At 36.9% G+C, this 25,770-nt stretch overlaps 1 protein-coding gene across 4 annotated transcripts in view; it reads left to right on the top strand.

Annotated features, from left to right (window-relative positions):
* The window catches only part of csnk1g3 (casein kinase 1 gamma 3), a 66,712-nt gene that overhangs the window by 18,122 nt on the left and 22,820 nt on the right, over nucleotides 1-25,770 (top strand). For all 4 annotated transcript variants that reach the window (NM_001139469.1, XM_012958167.3, XM_012958144.3 and 1 more), the window contains 5 exon segments: nucleotides 1,356-1,780; nucleotides 11,314-11,354; nucleotides 13,859-13,928; nucleotides 21,624-21,772; nucleotides 22,902-23,136. In NM_001139469.1, the coding sequence (NP_001132941.1) occupies nucleotides 1,603-1,780; nucleotides 11,314-11,354; nucleotides 13,859-13,928; nucleotides 21,624-21,772; nucleotides 22,902-23,136 (673 nt within the window). In that variant the 5' untranslated portion in view covers nucleotides 1,356-1,602.

The following is a 25,770-nucleotide window of genomic DNA, read 5'->3' as shown; positions in this document are numbered from 1 at the left end:
TCGGGTGAAGATCCGCTTGCTTGGCGACATCGCGAAGCGAGCGGATCTTATAGTGTATGGGCACCTTAACTGTCTTGCTCCACATTGGTAGTAAGAGTCATTATCACTGCATTGCTCCTCCATTGTTAGTAAGACCTTGATGTACTGCAGTGGCTTTAATGCATTTAATTGAATACTCAGTGTTGGTTCCCACACTGCTTTTAAGAGTCTGATGCATTGTCTTGATAGCAGGAATTGATTTCTCATGTTTACTTTAAAACCTGCTGCCATTAGTGTCCAAGATAAAATTGCCAGAGTACAATTTCCTGGTAATTTCTGGCTTGGCAAAGTTACTACATTACTTTTTATTCCGGGCTGTCTAGGGTTAAAATATTACAGGTACTATAAATACTACATATGGCATTGTAAAGTGCGGATGGAAAATTTAAGTTAGGAACTTAGCTAATATGTGTTCATTGTATCTTTAAATGTACTATACATCCAAGATAACTTGCCTGTCATAAAAAAAAGATTTATCATGTGGGCTGCTGAAAATTGTATCAGGAAAACCACTAGTCCGGTCATCCTCTAACTGCTTTTTTTTATTCTGATGTGTTTGCAAAGGTAAAGAAACCCTGATTACATTTTTCCCCTCATGTCCGGAAAGAGCTTTAGGTACATTAACTTTTAGCATGGTGTTAAAAGGGATATTGTAAATGATTTACAGTTGGTTTTTGTTTTTATTTTTTGTTTTGCTTTTAGCTATTTGCTCACCAGGTATCCAGTTGTGAGCAGCTATTTTCTTGCTAGGGTACAATTACCATAGCAACCAGGCAGTTGTTTGATTAACTGATTGGAAGATCAATAGAAAGATACATATAAAGCGTAACAATGATAATAACATTTTAGCTTCACAGAGCAACAGTTCTTTTGCTTGTTGGGGTCAGTAGCTCCTAATTAAAAGCTGTGAAGATACAGACGAGGAAGGCAAATAATTGAAAAACCATTTAAAAAAAAAAAAAAAAAAGGGGGCAACTGTAAAGTTGGTAAGAATAGCACATTATAATATACAAAAACGTAATTTAAAGATGAACTTCCACTTTAAAGTTGCATCAGTGTCTAGCTGCTATGAGACAAGGCTGTGTGCTGATATTTTACAACCTAAAACAGCACATATAATAGTCATGGTGGTCAGTTCAGTTCGCATTAGTGATGATGCATGTCATTTAAACTTTCTTATATATGCGGTCATTACTGCGGTATCGTTGCTGATAGTATGATGGGGTGATGAGGAGGGCCATGTTTGTTTGGTTATCTTGCCTGCTGATTGTTTTTCAATAATGTTTACCTGATTTATTCTAATTTATTTTCTACAGGTTCTGCATTTATTCCAAGATTTTTCTCTGGTTGGATTACAATTAAAGATTCTTCTAATTGTGTGGAGGTCCCAAGAGGAAATTTGCGAATGGGATGAATCTGCTGCTGCTGAGCCCTTGTCTTCAGCTCAGTGAATAACATTATCCAACGGGTGAACTTACCTAGTTATGTTTCCATTTTCACAACACCCCATTTGAGTTTGCTTGTCTTCAAAAAGAATTCAAAGTGGAGTACCGCAAACTTGATATGGATGGCAAGAAGAAAGACAAGGACAAACCTGATGAGAGAATGGCCCGGCCAAGTGGCCGCTCAGGTCACAACACACGTGGTACTGGATCTTCGAACTCTGGAGTATTAATGGTCGGGCCTAATTTTAGAGTTGGAAAAAAAATTGGTTGTGGCAATTTTGGAGAACTCCGATTAGGTAAGCATTCTTTAAAAGTAAGATCCTGTGGTAAAATTACTGTTTGTTGAAAATAAGTTATTTGGTGACCGCACACTAAATAATACTTAAATTCTTCGGGAAACCAACAAATGAGTTGACCACATTTGTGTATGAATTATTTATTATGGTTGGTAAAAGACTAAGGGATACACGGGGACATACTATAGTGCTCATGCTTTGTACAAGGGATTGTAAGTAAAAAGTCATGGAGGTGTGGTGCTTATAGGGAAAGTACCCCAGGCCAGTGTGTTTTCTGCATTAGAGCAGCCAGCCTTAAAAAATAAATGATTGTATTTATTAGGACAGTGATCCCCAACTAGTGGCTCGAGAGTAACATGTTGCTCACCAGCCCCTTAGATGTTTCTCCCAGTGGCCTCAAAGCTGGTTCTCATTTTTGAATTTGTGGTTTGGAGGCAAGTTTTGGGCACATAAGGACCATGTGTACTGACAAACAGAGCTGCCTGTAGTTTACCAGTCTACATGGGGCTATCAAATAGCCAATAACCGCTCTTACTGGTCCTAGGAACTTTTCTCGTGATTTTGTTGATCCCTAACTCTTTATGTGTAAATGTTGCTCACAGGTAACTAAGGTTGGGGACCCCTGCATTAAGAGGTAGCCTAACAAACTGGCACCCCCAGTGAATTTCACTTTCCTATTATCACACACAAAGTGTCAGTTATTAGAAAGTGGTGTCTGGATGCCTTTATAAATATAGTGTATGTAGAAATACTGCAAAGTAAGTATTTAGGATTATGTTACCTTTTTTGTAAGGCTGACATTTTACCAAATTAACTTGGTAATATGCTTGGGCATATATGAATGTACAGAAAATTATACATGTGTATTTTTGTTTACACAACATATACTTTGTAAACCATTATCAAATAGTTTCAGTGAAAGTTTTTGAACTGTTGTATCTGTGATTTTAATCGGAATTTAAATTGGCTCCAGCAGCGTGGTTATCCATTAAATATCATGAACCCAAGACTATGGGGGACATTTATCAAAGTACGATTGTTTCCTATCAAAAATTCGTATTCTTTCTAAGTTTTCGTACTGTGCATATTTTTTGAGACTTTTTCGTTTGTGCCACTTTTTCATACTTTGCGACAATTTGCACAACAAAATCGTATATTTGTCGTGCCGAGTACAAAAGTTTTGCATTCATTAAAGCTTCGTTATTGTGACTTACCTTGGGTCAGGTTGGAGCTGCAGAGTGCCATTGAGTCCTATGGGAGACTTTCCTTGGGCCGGGTTGGAGCTGCAGAGTGCCATTGAGCCCTATGGGAGACTTTCCTTGGGCCAGGTTGGAGCTGCAGAGTGCCATTGAGTCCTATGGGAGGCTTAAAAAAACATGCACAGAAGGATCAAAGTCAGAAAGGTTTTCCCGCTGTTTACGATAGTTTGGATACGAAAATTTTGTGACTTTCGGGTCGCCAATATGATATTATTGTGACTATTTTGAATTTTTTTAAACACCAATTTTGGTGTTTAAAAGAAAATGTGCCAGGTTCTGCAGGTTAAGGTAGACAATGATATTTTTCAAAGCTGAGTGTTGCCTGTATAAGAAGAGTGTTATTCTGGGAAAACACTTCTGTTAATTTTAATTTTACCAGTTGTGGAATACAGGTTACATTAATAGGCACTTAGTTCTTTTCTTGCCGCTGTGTATATTAGAGGGGGGGCGTTTCCTTGGTTGCCTGTGGCTTTAAGGAATCTGATATTTAACCTCTGTGGGATGGTATCCCTGATCCAATGAATTGCGATTCTAGTTCCCCTCTTTAGTATCAAATACATTTGTACATGGAGGCATGACAATGGATGATGGAATTATATATTTTTATTTGTAATGAAAGCTGTTTGATCTCAGATGAGTTGGGCAGTCTGTTGCATTAAAGGAGAACTAAAGCGTAACTGAAATAGGACAGAATATTGCACGTTATGTTTTGGGCTTCTGTACCAGCTCAGTCCTTTAACAGTGAGAATCTGGGCCTTCAAAGATGCCCCCAGTAGCTCCCCATTCCTTTTTTGGCTGATTAACTGCCCATGTTGGGAGTCAGTCCCTAAGTTCAGATGATAAAGCAGCACAGATGTAAAATATATATTACATGGCAGTTATGAAATCAGTGCAGTTTGCATCAGAACCTAATAATCCGCCTTGTAGCCTCAACTAAGCTTAACTTCTCAACAGCTACCCAGATCACACTGAGCATGTGAGAAGCCATATTTATAATGGGCAATTATATTCTGCAATGCTGCACAGGTATGGGACCTGTTATACAGAATGCTTGGGCCCTAGGGTTTTCCCGGATAAGGGGGTCTTTCTGTAATTTGGATCTCCATACCTTATGTCTACTCAAATCATTTAAACTTTAACCCAGTAGGATTGTTTTGCCTACAAAAGAATAAATTATATCTTAGTTGGGATCAAGTACACTATGTTGTTGTAATATTACAGAAAAAAAAAGGAATTTTTAAAAATTTGAATAATTTGCATAATATGAAGTCTATGGCTGATGGCCTTCCCATAATTTGTAGCTTTCTGGTTAATGGGTTTCCGGATAACTGATGAGTGTATACTATGAACATACAGATTACATACAAAAAACAAACAATAATCAGTACAGTAGCTTACAATCTAATTAGCAAGTTTATCACTTCAACAAGCCTTTCAGGACTATTGGGTTTGTGTATTGTTAAAGCGGTTGTTCACCTTTCAATAAACTTTTAGTATAATGTAGAGAGTGCTATTCTGAGTCAGTTTGCAATTGGTCTTCATTGATTTTTATTTGTGGTTTTTTTTCTAATTTTTTTTAATCTAATTTAGCTTTTTGTTCAGCAGCTCTCGTTTGCAATGTCAACAGCTATCTGGCAGTGATTTGAAAGAGAAACTGGAATATCAATAGAGGAGGCCATACTTAGGGAGATGTAGCCTCAGGGAGCAATAGTTTTTTGGCTGCTGTTGTCAGTGACCCCCATTTGAAAGCTGGAAAGAGTCGGGAGAAGAAGGCACATAATTCAAAAAGTATAAAAAATGAAGACCAATTAAAAAGTTGCAAAGAATAGGCAATTTTACAGAATACTAAAAATTAACCTGAAGTTCAACCACCCCTTAAAGAACATCTTTTCTGTGTCTACATCAGGGATCCCCAACCTTTTATACCCGTGAGCCACATTCAAATGGAATAAGTGCTGGGGAGCAACACAAGCATGAAAAGAGTTTCTAGGGTGCCAATGAGGGCTATTATTGGCTATTTGGCAGCCTACAGAAAGCTCTGTTTGGCATTATGCCAAGTTTTAATGCAACTAAAAAGCTCGCCTCCAAGCCAGGAAATGAAGAATAAGCATCTGCTTTGAGGCCCCTGGGAGCAACATCCAAGAGGTTGGTGAGCAACATGTTACTCACAAACCACTGGTTGGGGGATCACTGGTCTACAGAGAGGGTTGGGAGAGACTGGGCCTCTTTTTGTTTTCTTTTATAAAATTCAAAAATATTTTTTTTTTTACTCATCCCTTTTTTGCACACTCAAGTTATACAAAAATTTCCTTTTCTGGATTTACCCAACAAAAACTTTAGTGCTTTGTGTGATTCCTGGCTAAGCCCTAGGAAGGCTACTTTCTTAATGAGTTTTGTTTTTATCCAATGCAAAATATCATCATTTTGGATAGTACATGAAGGGGTCTATTTAGAAAGTCATGTAAAATAGTTAATGGCAAAAAAAAACCCAATAAATTGTTAAACAGGTGCAAATTTGACCTATAGCACTCCATGTAGTCCTGACATATGAATAAACACTGCTTCATGGAACTCACAAGAGCTAATTGACATATTTATGAAGATGATGTGTACAAGAAAGAATACCTATAAATATGCAGATAATTTACATTACTGTAGATGACTTGTTGAAGTCAGTGCAACACATTTAGGTAGCAAAGAGTTTCTGGTGTAAAAAGTGTTGAAAAAATACTGTCGCAATTTTTAAAAGACAATTATCCATCTTTAGAAATTTGGGAGAAATTTTATGCCATATATTGCAGCCGGTGGCGTAGGTATGTAAAGCAGGGCTGGGATCTGTCCCTGTCCATTTGTAGAAGGAGGGTCTTGAGTTTTATCTATATATAGTACATTGGGGTATCCTCCATGCATATGGAGTCCAAGAAAACAAGTGGGAAAAACTCCTGGAGTGTTTGTAGTGCATACATTTAAATAATAAGTGAGACATGTCAGATCACTCTGGCCCAGATATAAATGGACTTCTGTTGCAAGATCTTTTTCCAGTGCAGATGTGTTCTCTATATCAATACTATAATAATTGCACATTCCTTGATCTGTATATGTTAGCCTTTATGGAGGAAGCTTAAAGGACATGTCAGCCCCAAAAATAAGTTCTGCCTAATAAAGGAATGCATTATTCTAAGCAACTTTCTAATATGAGTTTATTAAAAATTCAGTGCTTTAAAAGTTATTTGTAAATGTAATTACTATTGAAAACAGCATTTGCTGATCTGCTGTTACTTTTTAAACAATGTTGCAAATGCCAGTCTCCCAGCAAGTCAGGCTTGTCAGTCTGCTGCCTTGTGTTACATTGTTTCACATACCAGAGCCACCAGGGCAGAGAATAGGAAAGGACTGCTTTTAATAGCAGTTATATATACAGATAACTCAAAAACCATTACTAATTTGAAAATGTTTTTCCATTGGCAATAAAGTAACTAGCCTATGGGAACACATACGTGTAGCTTATTTTCAGTAGACTTAAGGTTTGATGGTCAAGATTAGAGCGGCGCTGTCTTCTGAGAGAATTGTACTGGCCCATGAAAATAATGTCAAAGTGCTGTTCCTGCTTCTTACTTAATTTTTTCCCAGAGTTTAAGGGTCTTTGTTGCAGAGTTATAACGGTGCATAAACAGTATAGTAAAACTGGAAAGTTTTACTATACTGCACATACTAGTAGGTTTATAGCTGGCCATACACGCACCGATAATATCGTACAAAATATAGTACAAAATATAGTACAAATAGGCGACCGGGTTAAAAGATTTTGAACGGCGCCATTGAAGGCGCCTGAGCAAAATCTGCCTTCTGGGCTGAATCGACAGAAGGAGGTAGAAATCCTATTGTTTCTACCTCCATATCTGATGATTCAGCCCTGAATGTCATGAATGAATTTTTCGTGCGACCACATGCGTGGCCAGCTTAAGCCCAAGTGTGGACAAACAGACGGTAAGTAAATACCAGTGCAGTGCTTACACAGATTTTCCACAGGCCAGTACAGTTTTCTCTGAAGGGAACTGGCCATAAGGAAAAGGCTAACTGATCTATTTCACTTGGGGTGCTAACATTTTGGCACCCCAAAGTAAGATAGGCTTTTCTTTTACTTTAAGCCCCCTGGTGAGTGCCCAGTATTTAAGGAACTTCTGACTAATCACACTGTGTATGGAGTGTTTGTCACTCACTGTAAGTTTGTGTTTACATTTATTATTATTATTATTAACATTTATTTATAAAGCGCCAACATATTCCACAGCGCTGTACAATAAGTTTAAAACCTAAATACAATATTTTCAATGAAGCTGGTCAGCTCCAGAATGTGGGTTAGACCGAGCGCTGGCACAAGAGTGTTTCTAGCAGCTGGTCAACGCTACAGCGTGGGTTAGACCGAGCCCTGGCAATTTCTTTCTGTGTTTTGTGTACAATATGTTGAATGCTTGCTTCACAAGTATAACCTAAAATGTATTCAGAAAAAAAAATCCATAAACATGCCATGGGTACATGTATTGTGGGTTTTTTTTATTCTGTACAGAAAAGCAATGATTGCAAATGCCTTATTGGCTGTATATGTAGAATGTGTCCTTTATACAAAATTATGTGTGCTAGTTCCAGAGAAAGTACAGTGTGTTGCTGGGAACAATATTATTAATCATGGAAACAAACATAAAAAAAATGTTTGGCTAGAGAAATAGTGACTGCAGAGCAGTGACTGAAAGATCATTTTCAACCTGTGCTGCCTGTTTCCAGGGTTAAACACAAAAGTGTATTTATTATATGTAGCTTTCTTGTGAGAGCACTTCTTTGCAACAGCTCTGTTCAACTTTGTTCAATATAGTAGTTAGATTAAGAGCGATACAACATGATTGAGGGCCAGAGATCTTTGTATGAGATGGTACTTTAAAAATAGTCCACGAAGACCCTTGGCAGGATGCATGATTATAACAAAATGCTTTGAAGGCCTACAAGCTGGCCCCCAGTTGCACTGCCCTGCTCAAAGCACTGGAATTACTGCCAAGGATCTCTGCTTTTTTGATGGGCAGGAGTCCCCTGCGGCATAAATATTGCTTACTTGAGATGTCCATATTCCATAAATACTGAGGAACAGATTCAAGATTTGTTTCATGAACAGCAGGCTTAGGGTGCCCTTTCTGTCACCTTGTCAGCTCTTAAGATAATTTAACTTTTTCTGGGCAGGTCAGTCATCATATATCATATCATATCATTGTATCAGTAGACTGCACCATTCATGGGTACCTCCGAAGTATTAGATCTAAACTACATGGGATAGTAATACATTTTGATCAATTTTTGTGGGTCAGATTATAGTTTTGTGCACAAGTGTAATGTCTGCATTTTTGCAGGTATATATCCATGTGGGAACTATTAATGATATTGCATTCCAAGGGATAAATATTTTCTTCAAATATTTACTTTTGCAGTATGGAAATCGCCACTCGTGAATGGAAAAAGCTTTTATGAAAGTTTTTAATTTAAAAATAAAATAAAAAACGAAATAGCTTTGCATTTAATTAAATTTCAGGAAACTGTGTAAAATGTGAAAGTACAAAGTTTACAATTTTATAAGGTACAGAACAATACATTTTGTTTTAAATAAACCAGGATATCCTGGTAAAAAAAACCAGCTGAGCATATCTAGATGGCTGCTCTGCATGTTTTTATGGCTTTTGTTTTGAAAGGTTAAGGATTGGTGATTGGGTTTTAGGGGTTTCATGGTGGCAGAAAAAGCCTGGGCTAACAGCAGCAGCATTCTAGATATAGGTGGTATTCAGAATTGAGGATGCGCTGAATTAGGGCTGGGCGATATACCGTTTAATACCGAATACCGGTGTTTTTTTTTTTTTTAAAACTATATTCATTTTTCAGATACCGCAATACCGGGGTGTCAGGGTACTCACCCGTGTGGGCCGGTCTCGCGCGCCTCCTTGCGTGCACGCGTGTCCTGTTGTCTGCGGGACGTTGCGCACGCTTGTCCAGGTGCGCGTGCGTCAAAGCGCACGTACATGTCAAAGCGTGCACGTCCGTAACGCGCTGACGGCGCCAGTTCTGCGCATGCGTGGGGGGTATTTAAAGCTATCAAACGCCTCCTCCTGTGCTATGTTGTCTGCAGCCTTGCCTGGGAAACTAAGCCTGATTTACCTTACGACTTTCTGTTGCCGATCCTTCGCTTGCCTGACTCTGATTTTCAATACTGCAGTAATTATTCTCTAATTTATTAGGAAATAGGGTTAACACCTAATCATGCATGGAAAAAAAAAAAACCGTCAAATACCGTGACACCGATATAATTTTGAAAAATACCGTGTTTGGTCATACCGCCCAGCTCTACGCTGAATGCAGGATTCAGCCAAGATTCTGCCTCAGATTCGGCTGAATCCACGTTACCGGCCGAACCGATTAATATCTTATGACTTTTCATCACATACACATAGAAGTCAAAAAGTGTGTGGTTCTCTTTATCCTCCCATAGCTTAATTTTCATATGCAAATGCACATTAAAAACAAACCAGCAGTCCACTGTGATACCTTCTGTATCAACAGAACCCAGAAGCTTCCCTTTTCTTAGCTATAACCTGATGGCTATAAGATACGGGGCAGGTTGTTACACAGAGAAACTCAGCAGGCTGCTGGGAGTGATATGTAGATTTCTTCTCAATTTCAGGCTTTGTACAAGAAATAATATATCCCATACTTATTTCCTGCCTAAAATAGGCATACAGTATGTTCTGCACAATTCCTGTTTTCTAAATGTATTATGAAAAGGGAGTATACTGTCCCGTTAAGTAGAGCTCTGAACCCCAGTTGTATATCTAAGCAGGAACAGTTATTAAAGATCTCCAAAAATGGACATGTGGTCAGTATAATTGTCTTGAAATGTATATGAAATGCCAATTGTATTATCAAACTGTGGTCATCATATCGGCTATTCAATATAATATCTGTCTTTAGTATATGAGAACTGCTCTAAATTTCACTGCAAAGCTGATATATTGTGTTAACTCTTAGTAGGGCAAGTATTTAATGGTGAGCAACACCACACAGCCCTTGTTATATAACTCTTGCTTATATATTATTGAATTTTAAAGTTTCATTTTCACCTTAATCACTTTCTAGAGAAGCTCTCTGTGTGGGGAGGTAGGAAGGGTCACCAACTCTGTGAACTGTTCTAATATGATATTTTAGTTAATATGTTTCTTAACCTGCTGTGTTATTATGCAGCTGTTATAATTGATTCAGCACTTGGTAACATTGCAAAGAGAGTTAAAAAAAAAAAAGTCAAAAGTAAAAAGCAACTAAAGTCATTATTATTGCTGTTATACAGATACCTATTATCCAAAAAACGTTGAATAATGGGAAGGTCATATCCCATAGACTCAATTTTAATCAAAATTCACATTTTTAAAAATGCTCCTTTTTCTCTATAATAATTAAACAGTACCTTGTACTTGATCCAAACATCCTAGATCTTAACATAATTAATACTTATTGGGGGCAAAAAAAACCCTATTGGGTTAATTTGATATTTCAATGATTTCTTAGTAGACTTAAGATATGGAAATCCAAATTACGGTAAAGATCCCTTATGTGGAAAACCCCAGGTCCCAAGCATTCTGGATAATAGATCCCTTACCTTTATCTGAAACTCACAGAACTAAAAAAAAAAAACATTTAGAAGGTGAACCTTTCCTTTAAAGAACCGTCTAGTTCATGGCTGTGTATAAGTAGTCTACTATAAAAGCATTGTACCCTATTTGGTTAGTAATCAGCCCACCATGGGAATATTTAAAGTATTCACTTTTAAATATTTTGAAAACCCTCTGGGTATTTACCTGTTCATTCCTTTGAGTAACACTTTACTGTGGCACATTTTAGTTCACTCTAGGACACTTACAGACGTACAGGAAAATACTCTTGGGAACAATTTGCAATATGAATTTGCTGAAAAAAAATTATGGCACTGAGGGATTTCAAGAGTATTTCTGCTGACATTTGCAGTTTCAGCTATGTGTGCCATCATCTTTAATGCTTGTGTTAAAACAAATGTTGATGAAAGATTGTCATTATGTGCTGACAGCATGTCTTAAATGGCTTTCCTAGAATAGTGAACTCATTAACTGGCCCCTAAATTAGCTGAACCCCCTAGTTTTTTTGTTGATGAATTGTTCATGTATGATAATACACAAGACTAACAACATTTTTGTATTTTATTTTTTTTTCAAGGAAAAAACCTGTACACAAATGAATATGTGGCAATTAAATTGGTAAGTTAAATTTCTTTCTTCTGCAAAAATATCATTAGTTTGCTTTTAGGGGCCATTGGCACATCAAAGTTTTAATTTTGACAAGCCAGCTGTGTTTTTAGTTAAAACAATATTCTGTAGCATAAGTATTCTGTAAAATATATACTTATGGTGCTTAATGGCATCGGTTATAATTCTGTATAATCTGTATAGTTCTGTATAGTCCCTACATCGGGGTTGAGTAGGAATAAAAGTCCTGATGGCTGCTTATGCCAACCAGTACTATTGTTCCAGGTAATCAGTTACATATCATGGCCATAAGCATTGTTCACCATTAAACAGTGATAAGCCTGTATGAAGAGGTTGTGGCATTAGTAAATAATATCCTCCTCCTTGTAGGTTAGTGAGACATGAGGAGATTAATCACCCACATTAATTCTTCTCTACCATGGGCAACTAATCTGTAAATGCTTTCCCACCAAAAATAATATAAATCACTGGTGGGAAAACATATGAGTTGCTTTGTTTCTCTAAAGTTGTCTTGCAAGGAACCTTCAGGCAATTTACCGACAGGAATGTTTTCCCACCAGCGAAATAAGCACTTTAAAAAAAGCTCTATTTTAAAGGCGCTTGCCATTTTGGCCCAACCCCTAGTTTGCTACAGGCCCAAGTGGTCTCCTGAGTGCTTTCCTGTAAATTTATTTCTCTTAACTTCTCTTGGTTGCAGGATTCAAAGTACTTTTAATAAAGCTCTGCAAGTACAGTAATAAAACTGTGAAAGTGCCTACAGTGCAAATGTACTTTAATTTTGGAGTGGGTTTGCCTAATCTTCAGTTTCATACAAAACTGATAAGTGAGAAGTGGATCTATTGTTGGCCCACTGGATAGATATGTATGCAGTATGTGACAGGCTTGTCAGTGGTTAGCGTGCATTAAGGAGTTGATGGATAACCTAATTTGCTTTAGAAAGATCTAATGCAAAGCTGCTTTGGAGATTATTCCCAGTACAGCACTGTTTAGGAAATATTAACAGTTTTTTTCATGCTCAGTTTTGAACTTGAGAATTTGTTTAGTGCATTATTTCTATGTTCACTTGTTCAGAATAAAAAAAACATTGGCAGTTTGAAAAATAGCGCTATGTCCAAATCTATATGATAAAAAACAAAATCAAAAAGCAGAATTTATTTAATCTAAAATGTTTCCTCTCTTGCTTGTTTCATTCTACGGTATATCATTTTATAGTGAAAATGAAGTCAGATTGCTTTCTGGAGATGTTAAAATGATTGTTCATCTGTTCTTCTTTGATAGCCTGCTTCTGTATATTAATGAGTCAGTATACCCACTTGGTCAACTTGATGGAACAAATAAGTTTTGTGCAGAACATGCTTTTTACCTATATTATATATTGTTTGTATTCTATTTGTATTGTTTTTGAGCTAAAAAAGGAAACTGAAACTGATCTGTTAGGTCCTTGTGTGGTAGATAATTAGATTACCAGTATATCACCTATCCCTATCCCTTTCCCTTACTTGTGACCGTGTTGGTAGCAGGAATGCATTATAAAGGGGGGTTCCTGTGAACTGGTAATCTAATTATTTACCTTGCAAGGGCCAAACATGGAGCTGCTTCAGTTTTCCTTTTTAGCTAAAGAAATAACTAAAACCAGAAGCAAAAATGTATGTTTGGCACAAGCACTGTTTATGAAATTCATGTTGAACAAGGTGGTATGCTGCCTGCAGTAAGCTGACCAGATTCTTTTTTTATCAGGTTACAAATATTTATGGTATAATATATTGTAATAATATAAGGATATTAGAAATCACAGAGGAGTTCCCTCCCCATGTTTGTGCAACTTAAATACAGGTATCCTCTAATTTTGCAACAGGAAAAAAAATAACAATAAAAAGTGATTTTGTGAGTTATGTGATGGCATCACTATGCACTGTTGACTAAGTGTGTAGTTGCCCTGCAGGAAGCTTGTACATTAGAGTTTCCAGTTAGGGCACATGCACTTTTTTAATGTTCTATGTTTTCCATTTCATTTGCATGTAGTGTAGGTGAGAGGCCTGGGATCTTTGGAAGACCAACTATTGAGCTCCAGTCAGCTTTTGTGAGACTCCTGACTCGAAGAGGTGCCTACTGCGCATACTTGCTGCCTCTGCTCCAATGAAAATCAATCAAGTATGCACAGGAGACACCTCTTCGACCATCTTCACAGTCAGAGAGAAGAGGGAAGGAGAGCTCAGCAAGTGCTAATTTTTTCCCCAAAGTCACGCAAAGTTTTCTTCTGCAGAAAACTTTGTGGCGACTTTCAAAAAACAAACTGGCGCAAATGCCTTTCCACCGGTGATTCACTTAATTTTGGGGAGATTAGTCACCTTTAGTAGCCAATATTAACTGCAGACAAGTAATCTCTCCTTGGACCATTGCCCTAATAAGTGTCAACTGCATGTCTATAAAATGAAACTTAACTACATTTTTTCTCTCTTTGAAATTTGTTTAAATAATTTTTTCCTCTTATACAGGAACCAATGAAATCCAGAGCACCACAACTACATTTGGAATATAGGTTCTACAAGCAGTTAGGATCTGGAGGTACAATTTTGTTTTATTTTTTGGGCAGTGGGTTTAAGTTGTTTTTGGAGACTGTTTGCTTTGTTATTATATATTCGTTGCTTTCTGACACAAGCTCATTCAATTAGGCTTATGTAGAAAAGCTGCATAGTATCCAAACTTCAGATTTTTTTTACGTAAACATAACTGATTCTGATTTTTTTTTTTGTACTGTGATCCTTCTCCCTTTACACAAAATCATCTGTACTCTTCCCTTTATAAATTATTATTTACTTATTTTACCTTTCTTTTTATCTGCTGTTTTTTCCTTCTTACACATCTTCATTTTCTTTTCTTCTCTAATCACTATTTTCTCTGCTTTTTTTTTATTCAATTACTTCTTCTATCCTTTCTGCGTTACAAGTAAAGAAACTTATGTCTTCTCCTGTAGTGTTTATTCTGAACACATTTTTGTTTAAAAACAAGTGGATTCTTTTTGTCCTCCCATAGCTCTGTTATAAATTATTGCACAATAGTGCAGCCCTGTGCACGGTTTTTAAAATTTTTGCACAGCATATTTCTTCTTTAATAGAAAGCTAAACAATTTATGCTGTAGGACTAAATCATCATGTTTTTTCCAAGAACCTGTCCTTGTGATGACTACCCCCCATGGATATGGTAGTTGTCACAAATTGATAGCAATGGCAGCATTTGCACCAGAAGATGAGCCAGGGACTATAGTCATGAGGAGGAATTTTTCAGGCCGTCTATGTGGTTTCCACTGCTGATGGGTAAAAATATACTTTCACAATGTCATGAGAGAGCATATGTAATTTATCTTGTGGGGAGGGGGCTATGGAGAAATTGTCTACAATCCTGGATTGGGCATAATTGTATTTCACTGTTTTTTCCAAAAGAACTTGCCTCACTGGGGGACCTAAAAGGAGACTGCAAAGGTTACTTTGCCCATTACAGTGATTCCCTGGTAGCTAAAGTGGGCATCCTAGTATGTCTTTCCTCTGCTGTCACTAAATCCACATCTGTTGATCTGCTATTTGGGGTTTAGCATTTTAATAATCTCGGAAGCTCCTAATACTCTGTGCTTAGAACTTTGGCACTGAAAGGTCCAGGGCCTTAAAGAAAGAGGGACAATGATACCCTATAAGAGGATGCTGATGCATGTTTCCATGAATTGTTGCAGGTTGCAGATAGCATTATTAAACTGAGAATTATAGATTAATGGCATTAGCATGTTATTCTCCTAGTCTAAAGTAGTAATTTCAGCTTTCCCTAACAACAATAGATGCACTTTTATGGCATTAATAAGAACACAACTTTGCGTTCTTTTTAGCAAACTGCTTTGTAGTCCTAAATTAGCCACCTTGTCTTCTTGCAGATTACGCATTCTGGTGCTCATAATGTTTAGAGGATTATTAAAATAAAAATGTAAGTCTTTGTTAATATTTACATGGGGCCAAGGGCATTATAATAGAATACACTAGCTGCTTTGTGAGCTTTGCTGTTGTAGCTCACCAGTGTTTAAATAGTGGCAATCAAAATGCCATGGATCACCTTGATTTGTTTTCCTGTTACAGACAGAGGAAAGCTCCACATATAGTTTAGTGTTTTAGGGCAAAAATCATTGGTCTGGGGCTATCTTAACTTTATTACATGTTGTCTATAGTTACCATTGGTATTTCACTAGTGCTTTATTTTAGTGTTAATTAAAATGCCTTGTGTGAAATATTCCTTAAGCTTTAAAGGATAAATCAAAAGAAAATAACAATGCTTGTCGCTGAATTTTATGCTTACTGGAAAGCCTTTACCATTGTGGACTTTAGTTTCTAACTCTCGTTGTGAGCGTCAGAGAGAGAGCGAGAGATACAGACAGACAGACAGAGTTTTCTCTAATGTGGGTGTTAGACATACTCTACTCCATCACTGCTTTTAATTTTTTATGTTAGATGACCACTCCTGTGATAGAGCTGACTAATTTGTGAATGAGTTTAAAGGAGCGCAGTGGTCTTTTAACCCTTTCTAGCCACTTGAAGATTAACAGTTGTTTTTATGGTGTTCCAAGAAGTTTCTTTTTAGCGGAGCATTATATTTTACTTTCACAATCCTGGGACACTAGTTTGGCATTTTTTGTTTAGGTGTTGTTTTTGTCCCCCAAAATATTCACCAAAAGTTATTACCCCTTTCATGTAAAGTGGTGGTTGACCGTTAAGTTAAGTTCTAGTATGTTATAAAATGGTCAATTATAAGCAACTTTTCAGTTAGTTTTTACTATTTATTTTGTATAGTTTTTAATTATTTGCCTTCTTTTGACTCTTTCTAACTTTAGAATGGGGGTCACAGAACCCAGCAGCCAAAAAACAGTTCTGTAAGGCTGCAATTTAGTTCCTATAGTTTTTATTACTTATTTATCTGTTCAGGTTCTCTCCTATTCATATACCAGTCATTCATTTAAACCAGTGCTGTCCAACTGGCGGCCCGCGGGCCGCATGCGGCCCGCGACCCCCCTCTGTGTGGCCCCCCACCTGTCTGGCTGCTTTGATGGATTACCTTTGAGTAAGCATTAAATGGTATCAGTACTGAGATTAACTGGCCCCCTGCATGGTTCTCACCTCAGATTCAGGCTGTAATCCCTCTGTATTGTTTAAAAATGTAATCCCCTGTGTTTTTCACACCTTTTAATACCTGCATTGTTCACCCCCTGCAGTGTTCACACCTCAGGCTCAGACTGTAATCACTCCCATTGTTCACTTCTTCACACCTCAGACATAGGTACTGTAGGCAGAGTATGGCACATACAGCCAGCATAGGGCAGGGAGGGTATGGCACACACAGTCAGGGTAGGGCAGGCAGAGTATGGCACACACAGTCAGGGTAGGGCAGGCAGAGTATGGCACACACCGGCAGGGTAGGGCAGGCAGAGTATGGCACACACCGGCAGGGTAGGGAAGGCAGAGTATGGCACACACAGGCAGGGTAGGACAGGCAGAGTATGGCACACACAGGCAGGGTAGGGCAGGCAGAGTATGGCACACACAGGCAGGGTAGGCAGGCAGAGTATGGCACACACAGGCAGGGTAGGCAGGCAGAGTATGGCACACAGAGGCAGCTTAGGGAAGGCAGAGTATGGCACACACAGGCAGGGTAGGACAGGCAGAGTATGGCACGCACAGACAGCTTAGGACAGGCAGAGTGCTTCCTGTGTGTGCCATACTCTGCTTGCCCTATGCTGCTTGTGGGAGGTGAACCTGGCAGGGGGTTTGTTGTGGGAGTTTGTTAGCAGTTGGAAATAGCCATTAAATGGTCCCTAAGGTGTGTAATTATGTACTGGGGGTTGGTGTGCTATCCACAGGGGAGGAGGAGGCATATGGAATTTAAGGGTATATCTTAATATGACATAATTCTTTCACATATGAATGATGGTTGATATCCCCACAGTAAGGACCAAGCATTTGGAATTTTGCTGTGCTACCACCATTGTGATAAAATAGGTGTGGTTTGAAGTGGGTCTGGTTTCAAAAAGGGGAGTGGTCAAAACTGGCTTCCATTAGCGGCCCTCCACCATGTATGCTAGAGAAATTCCGGCCCTCGGCACCGTAGAAGTTGGACAGCACTGATTTAAACCACTCCATGGTTCTAAGGTAATTTGAACTATGGCAGTTTACATCATACTAAAAGTTTTAACTTACAGCTGAACAACCCCTTTAATAGCCATGTCTAAAGCCAAGATAAAGAATTATAAGGGTAAAGACACACCGGGTATTCCGGATAGGGGGTCTTTCTGTAATTTGGATCTCCATACCTTGCCTACCAAAAAAAAATCAATAAAACATGCATTAAACACCACAGGGTTGTTTTGCATCCAATAAAGATTAATTATATCTTAGTTGGGATCAAAAACAGGGTTTTAATATTACAGAGAAAAATGAAATCAATTTAAAAAATCCAAATGGAGTCTATGGGAGACAGGCTTTCTGTAATTCGGAACTTTCTGGATAACTGGTTTCCGGATAACTGATCTTATACTTGTATTGTCTATGACAGGATATTTTTAGTAGCCATGAAAAAGTAGCAGCTACTAGTAGCTCCATGTGTCTTTACCCTAAGGCTGTAATCTACTGAGAAGTCATATTGTAAAACAATCCTAGTTTTATCTAAAGCTTTTGAAATCTTTTCTCTCCCTCACTTACGAGGTCGTCAAGCGAGCGGATCTTCTCCCTCTTAGCCTATGGGTGGGCGATATCGGCCGATTTTAGGCTAATTCGGTCGTTTGGCCCTGGGGCCAAACAGTCGGATTAGAATGACGGTAATGGGCCCAGTCAGTTTGGAGACCGCATCAACGAGCCGATGTGGTCCCCGATCTGACTAAATTTAACCTGCCTGATCGATATCTGCCCGATTTCAAGGCAGATGTCGGTCGGGCAGGCCTGTCGTTGGTGCCCCTACACGGGCCGATAAGCTGGCGAATCGGTCTAAGGGACCGATATTGGCAGCTAGGATCGTCCCATGTATGGGCAGTGTAACATAAGGCTTCATTTTTTTTTTCCATTCTTCTTTCTGTGTGGCCATATTAGTACCTTGACATTGCATTTGCAAGAAAGCTTCCTGTTGAAGAGATGCACTTAGCAATTTGAGGTTTCATTTCAGACACTAGTTTTCCTTTCTAAGTTGGGTGATAAATTCTGCCTAAACTGAAAATAGTCTAAAAATAAGCAAAACATCTAACCCTTACAGTGTCACAGTTCGAGTTTCTCATCCAGCTACTGTTGTACATTTCATATGCTCTTTGCAATAAGAGACTAGAATTTGCACCGTTACTATGGTTTTGCCTTTTTTGTGTATTTGAATTGCAACAGAGGCTGAAGACTATCAGCTGGTGTCTAGATGTCAGCAAGCAATATTATGAGCCAAATATTGAAGGACTTATCAGCGGTGCTTTTGAAATGCATTCAGACTGCGTAGGTTTACCTTCTGTTTTTCAAGGGTTTCTACTTTGTATTTTTCTTTGCTGTCTTTTTGCTTAGCATGCTGGTATTCTAAATGCAGATTTCACAGTGCAAAATATTGCATATTGCTGCCATTACAATTAATGGTATTGGCACAGCATATAAGCATCCCTAAAATAAGTACAATATCCCTAAACTGTTTATCTCTCTTCTGATTACTTTGTTTTTACTTTTTGCAAACAAATCATGTACAGGAATCCCAAAGGAATTAAAAAAAAAAATCAAAGTATTTCAACCTTCATCAAGGTTATATAAAAATAATAATAATATATATATATATATATATATATATATATATATATATATAAACCTCTACTTTTTGGAATTTCCGTACACAAAAAACAGCGTAAAAATCAGAAACCTTGTTTCAAAGCAAAAGAAAGATCCTCCCGGTAAAGGACAATCCGCCATTGACTTGTACATGACCATAGCAAGTTTTAGCTGGAGAATTGTCACATTCTGATTTGTAGCTTTTTATCGCATAGTAAATCTCTAAAAAAATAAAATTGTACATGTTTTTTTTTTTCCAGAGTGGCTCTTGCTAGAACTTACTTGGTGCTTGAATTTTGCAATTGACTGAAGGTGCAAGGTCTGAAGTCATGTAAAACAATGGCATTAAAACACTTGATAAATTAGCCATTTTTTTTAAAACACTATTTTTTCGGTGTTAATTAATTTACACAGTATGATAAATAGGCCCCCAGTTGTACAGTGAATAAACAGGTTTTTTTTTTCTAAAGAGGAGCTGATATAAAAATGCACCAACACTGTAGTGAATTTGATTAATCAAATAATGATCAGAGAAAGATCAGCTAGTTTCATAAGGTCCTTATGTGCTTTTCTAATCTTTATATACAAATGCTGTAAACTCCAAACAAATCATATGGAAAACCATATTCCTTTTATAGTTTCAGTCCAAAGTAAAACTGTTTTCAATACTGCATGGCTTGCTTTATTTAGGAGAAGCCTTAACCAATCAAGATTTTATTTTATATACAGTTGAATGTTTCTTACTGTTGAACATGAACACAGTGCACACACATTCTGTTAATGTCTAAAAGAACAGCTTAGATTGTGTGTTTATTCCTGCAAATTATTCATTACAATTTAATTTTGAATTTTAGCAGATAAGCCCTTGTTAATATGCAGTTGTATATATGATTAGCCACTTAGTTACAGAAACATTTATGTAGTACATCGACAAGAAATATCATGCTGTGAATAATATTTTATATGCAGAGGCTCTTAATGATAAACTATATTTTACCCTTGGAATCACATATAAGGATTAACAATTTTAAGCAGATTTATCGACAGCTGCTGAACCAGCTGCACCATGCACTCTCATTCTGTTGAGCTGCTTTTTTCCTTGACATCCAGTAGGAATGGGTTTGCGCTTGCTTTCGAGGTGTGGGAACCAATATAATGCTACATTACCACTGTTTCCTTAATTTGTTCATTACATTTATTTCTTTTATCAACTTTTTAACAACTTTCATTATCACAGTCACAAAAGAAAGGGTGTATTCTCAGACAGATATTCTTAATAATAATAATTTGAAACCTAATCACAATATATCAAAACTTAATATTAGTGAATAGGCAAATACTTAAGCCTTACTCTTCTGTAGCTCTTCTTGTGGACAATAAACAATCATAACCGGACAGTGAAGTGCACTTTTTAAGGTAAACAAGTAGAAAAATATGTGCATTGTGCAACCCCTGGCAGTTGCTAGATTTTCATTCTATATGCCCCTTTCATTTTCAGGTAAAAAGTAAGAGTAGGGTGTCACTGAATTTTGCAATTCTCCAAATGTCAAATACTCAAATTGTAGTTGGTTTTGAAAAAACCTTTGGGATCTTTGTCAGTATTTTGTTGTTGAATTGACATATGGCTCAATGCAACCTGTAGTAAATTTGGTGACCTTGCTTTTCCAAATGATTTACACATGGACATATGAAGATAACCTTATCAAAGTCATGAATTTCCTTTACTTTGTATTGTTTTGATATTATAAGCAAATGATTTTAGGAAAAAAATGTTGAATAACATAAGGTTGTAGTCGCATACAATTGTTTCCTGGAAAAAACATGTCTCAATTTTTATGTTGTCACCTATGAACTGTAAGAATTGTGATTCTAGAGATAAAGCAAATGTGCAGCAACAAAATATTGCTGGAAAGAGGTATATGTTGATTTATTGTTAAATTAACTTTTGGTAAGGGGGTGGTTCACTGACTAACTTTAGTATGTTATAGAATTCTTAGCAACTTTTTTAAATCATTTGCTTTCTTCTGGCTCTTTCAAGCTTTTAAATGGGGGTCACTGACCCTGGCAGCCAATAAACTTTTTAATCATTTTCATTACTTATCTTTTTATTCAAACATTCTCCTATTCATGTTCTAGTCTCTTATTTTGAGTCTAGCAATCAGATAGCTGCTGAAATTCCAAACTGGAGCGTAAATGTGCTAAATGCTAAATAACTCCAAAACCACAAATTATAGAAAATGAAGGCCAGTTGCAAATTGTTTCAGAATATTACTCTCTACATCATACTAAAAGTTAAATCAAAGGTGACCAACCTTCTTTAATAGCCATTTAGCTTTGAAATAAAGGTTATTTTACATATGTTATAGTTTCCTTTGTTACTGAAAGCTATTATCTATAATTTATAGAAGACTGTAGAAAATAACTGTTTCCTATTTCCTTTCCGTAGATGGTGTACCTCAGGTTTACTATTTTGGCCCTTGTGGTAAATACAATGCCATGGTGCTAGAGCTACTGGGCCCAAGCCTGGAAGACTTGTTTGATTTGTGTGACCGAACATTTTCTCTTAAGACAGTTCTTATGATAGCCATACAATTGGTAAGTAAGTCTTACTCTGCTTGTGTCATGTATACGTGTGGTACTTACTGTACTTTATATATTTAATGCTACTGAAATATATTTAAACGTTAAATTAACCCAGTAAGATTGTGTGCCACCAATATGGATTCTTGGAGTTTTGTTAGAACCAGGTACAAGGTACTGTTTTATGGTTACACAAAAAAATTGTAACAATAAAAATAAGAATAATCTTCTTAAATATAACTATGGGAGATGGCCTTCCCATAATTTTTAACTTTCTGAATAACCATTGCATTAGGATCCTATACCCCTACTGTATATACAAAACAGATGGTGAAAGCAGCCATGTTAGCCACTGGCCTCAAATTCTGTGGAATTTCATGGGACAACTTCTTTGCCACCTTTTAATGTCATTCTTGCTCAACTTGAGGTTCCTATACATGGGCAGACATTAGATTCTGGCTCTGCCACTCTTTGCAGACTGTTGACACTTGAATAAGCCCAAAACTCTCCCCTGCCCTGTAAATATGTGGTGAGGATTGGGGTGAGCTTTTATCTTCTAGATATTCTAGGAGCCATTACAGAATGGCAAAAGAAGTAATAATTTCATTCATTTATAACCTATAAGAGTAGAACCCTGGCTAAGAAAAATATTAGAAATTCCATGGTCTAGGCCAGGGGAAGGAGGCATGGTTATATGCCAGTTTGTTTGTATAAATGGTACACAGATGACTGTTCTGTCTCATTATACTCTTTTAGATCCTCTTTTAGATCCTCTAAGAAATAGTTAACTGGTATGTATATGTCCTGTGGAGGCCAACTGAGCCTGGCAGTATTTGCATGCAGCACAAATCTTTCCCTTCTAAAAATGTAAATAGCGGCCTTTCCCATTTTACTTCCTCAGCCAAACCTGTGTTCCTTCTGTGCCTAATTTTAAAGGACCGTTAAACCTTGTCTCCTGCTGCTGAATATTAGGATTCTTGTTAATAATTGTTTTGAATTTCAGCCTCCCTTTTTTCTATGTGCTGCAGATTAACTTTGTGCATGTAGACCTATTACTTGACATTTATATATTATTAGAGGCCGTATGATGTATGGATTTCCTGGTACACAAACTTTTAATTAACTTTTTTTTTTTTTTAAACAGATATCCCGCATGGAATATGTTCACTCCAAGAATTTGATCTATAGAGATGTAAAACCTGAAAACTTCTTGATAGGTCGACCAGGAAACAAGAACCAGCAAATAATTCACATTATAGATTTTGGATTGGCAAAAGAATACATAGATCCAGAAACAAAGAAGCACATACCATACAGAGAACACAAGAGCCTTACGGGAACTGCTAGATACATGAGTATTAATACACATCTAGGAAAAGGTATGCATAACCTAAAAGACTGGAATACATCTATTTGGTTTTTAAAAAGGGCAAAATATAATAGAGATCATTATAGCCTTGGATGTTATACCTTGTCCAAGAAGACATCCAAGCCATTCTTGGTATTACAACATCACCTGGCAGTGTATTCCACAACATAAGGAGTCATAACACTCCCCTATTCTTGCTGTGCAATTTTGTGTTTTTTTCAGCCAGTTTTGCCACAATGTCCAGCACCACTGACAATTATTTTCACATCATGAAGAATGACTTTTTAGCACCTCTGTCTTTTTTTTTTTTTATGTGGATAAAGATACCCTGCTATCCGTTTATAATCTAAAGTTGAGAGTAATCATGTCCCCTTTGCAAAAGCCCCTTTTCCAAAAATAAAGCAACCCCAACCACAACAGTCTACTCTCATAGCTTAATACTAAATTAATACTAGATAACAAAGCTTTTATGACAATAAGTAAACAAATGTGTAGAAAATACAAAACAATTAAAAAAAACGACTATTCTGTATACATTTTGTGAAGGCGAACTGCACCTTTAAGGATAACTTTGAAATGGAACAGACCGTTTTCTTCTGTAAATGGTAATGAATAATGTAGGTTTGTGCCAGATTATCCTTTTACAGTTTTTCCTATTTAAAAGCCAAAACACTTTGAAACTCACCATTGTTTTGAAGAAGCACACAGTGCTTCAGGTGAGGCTTTTAGCTTTTAGGGCTTTAATTATGCATTTTCTTAGAAATGATTTTGCCTTGTATTTGAATTCTACCAGATTTGTATATTCTTTTAGAAGAGAAGTGATATTCCATTGGCTAGAGGCTGCTTCCATAAAGGGAATCCTGTCGCCAAAAGCCATAAATTTGCTGCCAGTCACAGTTTCCTATATGCTCTAAATGGAATTACACCCAAACTGTTTTGCATAATGAAAGAAATGTTTTTCTAATCAACTTAACAATATATTTGTTAGCATGTTAAATAATTTAAAAGTAATTTGTAAATGTAGTGCTATTAAAGCAGTATTTGTCTGTCTTTTCTCTGCATTGCTGGTTCTTTTGAAACCATGTAAAGCTGGCCATACACGCACCATTATAAATGTACTAAACTTTTTCATACTGCGTGTGGGCACTGAATTATTGTCCTTTTGGTACATTGGCGATCGGCCGTTTAGTTGATCAGACAGGTTAGACGGATAACAATATCTTGGGCAATTATTAATGGCCAAAACATTGGCAGATTTGTTATTTTTAGATTGTGGCATTAAAATGTAAGTTCGATATCCGAACGTTTGTAGTAAGACAAAAATCTGAGCGTCTATGGCCAGCTTACCAGAGGCCAGTTGATTAACACATCTTTTAAGAAGCATGCAAGGTATTGTGGGTGTTGGAGTCTGGTTTCCAGAGACAACCAGCAATGCTAAAATGAGACAAATATTGCTTGCAATTGCAATTAGCTTTAAAACTATTTTGAATTAGGTTTCTCCTGTATTTTTAAAACATCAGCATTACTGCAGTTTATACTATATATAGTATTAAGTTTAACTACAATGCCAGAGGATGTAAAAGTGCCATATGTGTGCAATAAAAACATACTATATAGAGATAAATGTACCCCTCTTGTAAGATATAAGGGTAGTAAAAGGCACAGAGGAGATCTTGAATCATTTAAAGAGGCTACATTATTTATATATAATACATGTTATTCCTTAATACGCAACCATATTTTTATAGTCGCACAGAGGTATATAGTATCACTCTCTCTCTCTCATACATACATACATACATACATACATACATACATATACACACCCTTGGCTGCTTTGAGTGAGCACATGTGCAGAACATTTTTTTAGATTTCTGGGATATCCAAAAAATCCAACACTTATTTTAAAGTTCCCTGGGCAGTGCTATTTTAGAAAAAGAGGGGATATGAAGTAAGCTACTAGAGCCCAACAACTTGTTAGCCTGCCAGTGATCTTAGTTTTTTTTTTTTTTTTTTTTTATTACTGCACAGTTTACCCTTGAACCGTATTTGTATATTATCATACGTTATGTGTAGCCATTATTTCTCGACCACTGTATTCCAACAGAATCGGGCAATAGAAAGGTTATAAGAATTAACTTTTTTAACTTATTTGTTTGCGGCTAGTAATGAGCAAATCTGTCCCGTTTCGCTTCACCGAAAATTGCATGAAATGCATTAGGTCAATGGGTGTTTTTTCACCCATTTTTTCAGCCAGGCAAAACCCGGTGAAAAATTTCACTCATCGCTATTTGTAACACATGGTTCATTTCATTAACTCTCTAGTACAATCTTTTGGTTGAACTTCAATATGCTTCAGTCTGCTGCCATCTTCTGGTTCAAAACATAAACAACATTTTTAAAATAAATTTCCCATTGTTTGGGCAAGGAACCTTATAATAATAATTGCATTTATGCCTGAAAACATATGTGATTTGGCAAATGTGAGTTGCACTGAAAAAAAAAGTTTAAATTTTATTTATTTTTTGCATTCTTAAAATTAATTTAAACGTTAAATGTTACATGTAACATCTTTAAGCCTGAAGAAGACATGTAACACTCATCTCGAAAGCTTGCACTTTTTATTTGCTAACTGAGTAAGTAA

This window comes from Xenopus tropicalis, chromosome 1 (genome assembly GCF_000004195.4).
Source record: "Xenopus tropicalis strain Nigerian chromosome 1, UCB_Xtro_10.0, whole genome shotgun sequence".
Lineage (NCBI taxonomy): Eukaryota > Metazoa > Chordata > Amphibia > Anura > Pipidae > Xenopus > Xenopus tropicalis.
Note: the sequence above shows the minus strand (reverse complement) of the source record. Positions and strands in the feature narration are given on the sequence as shown.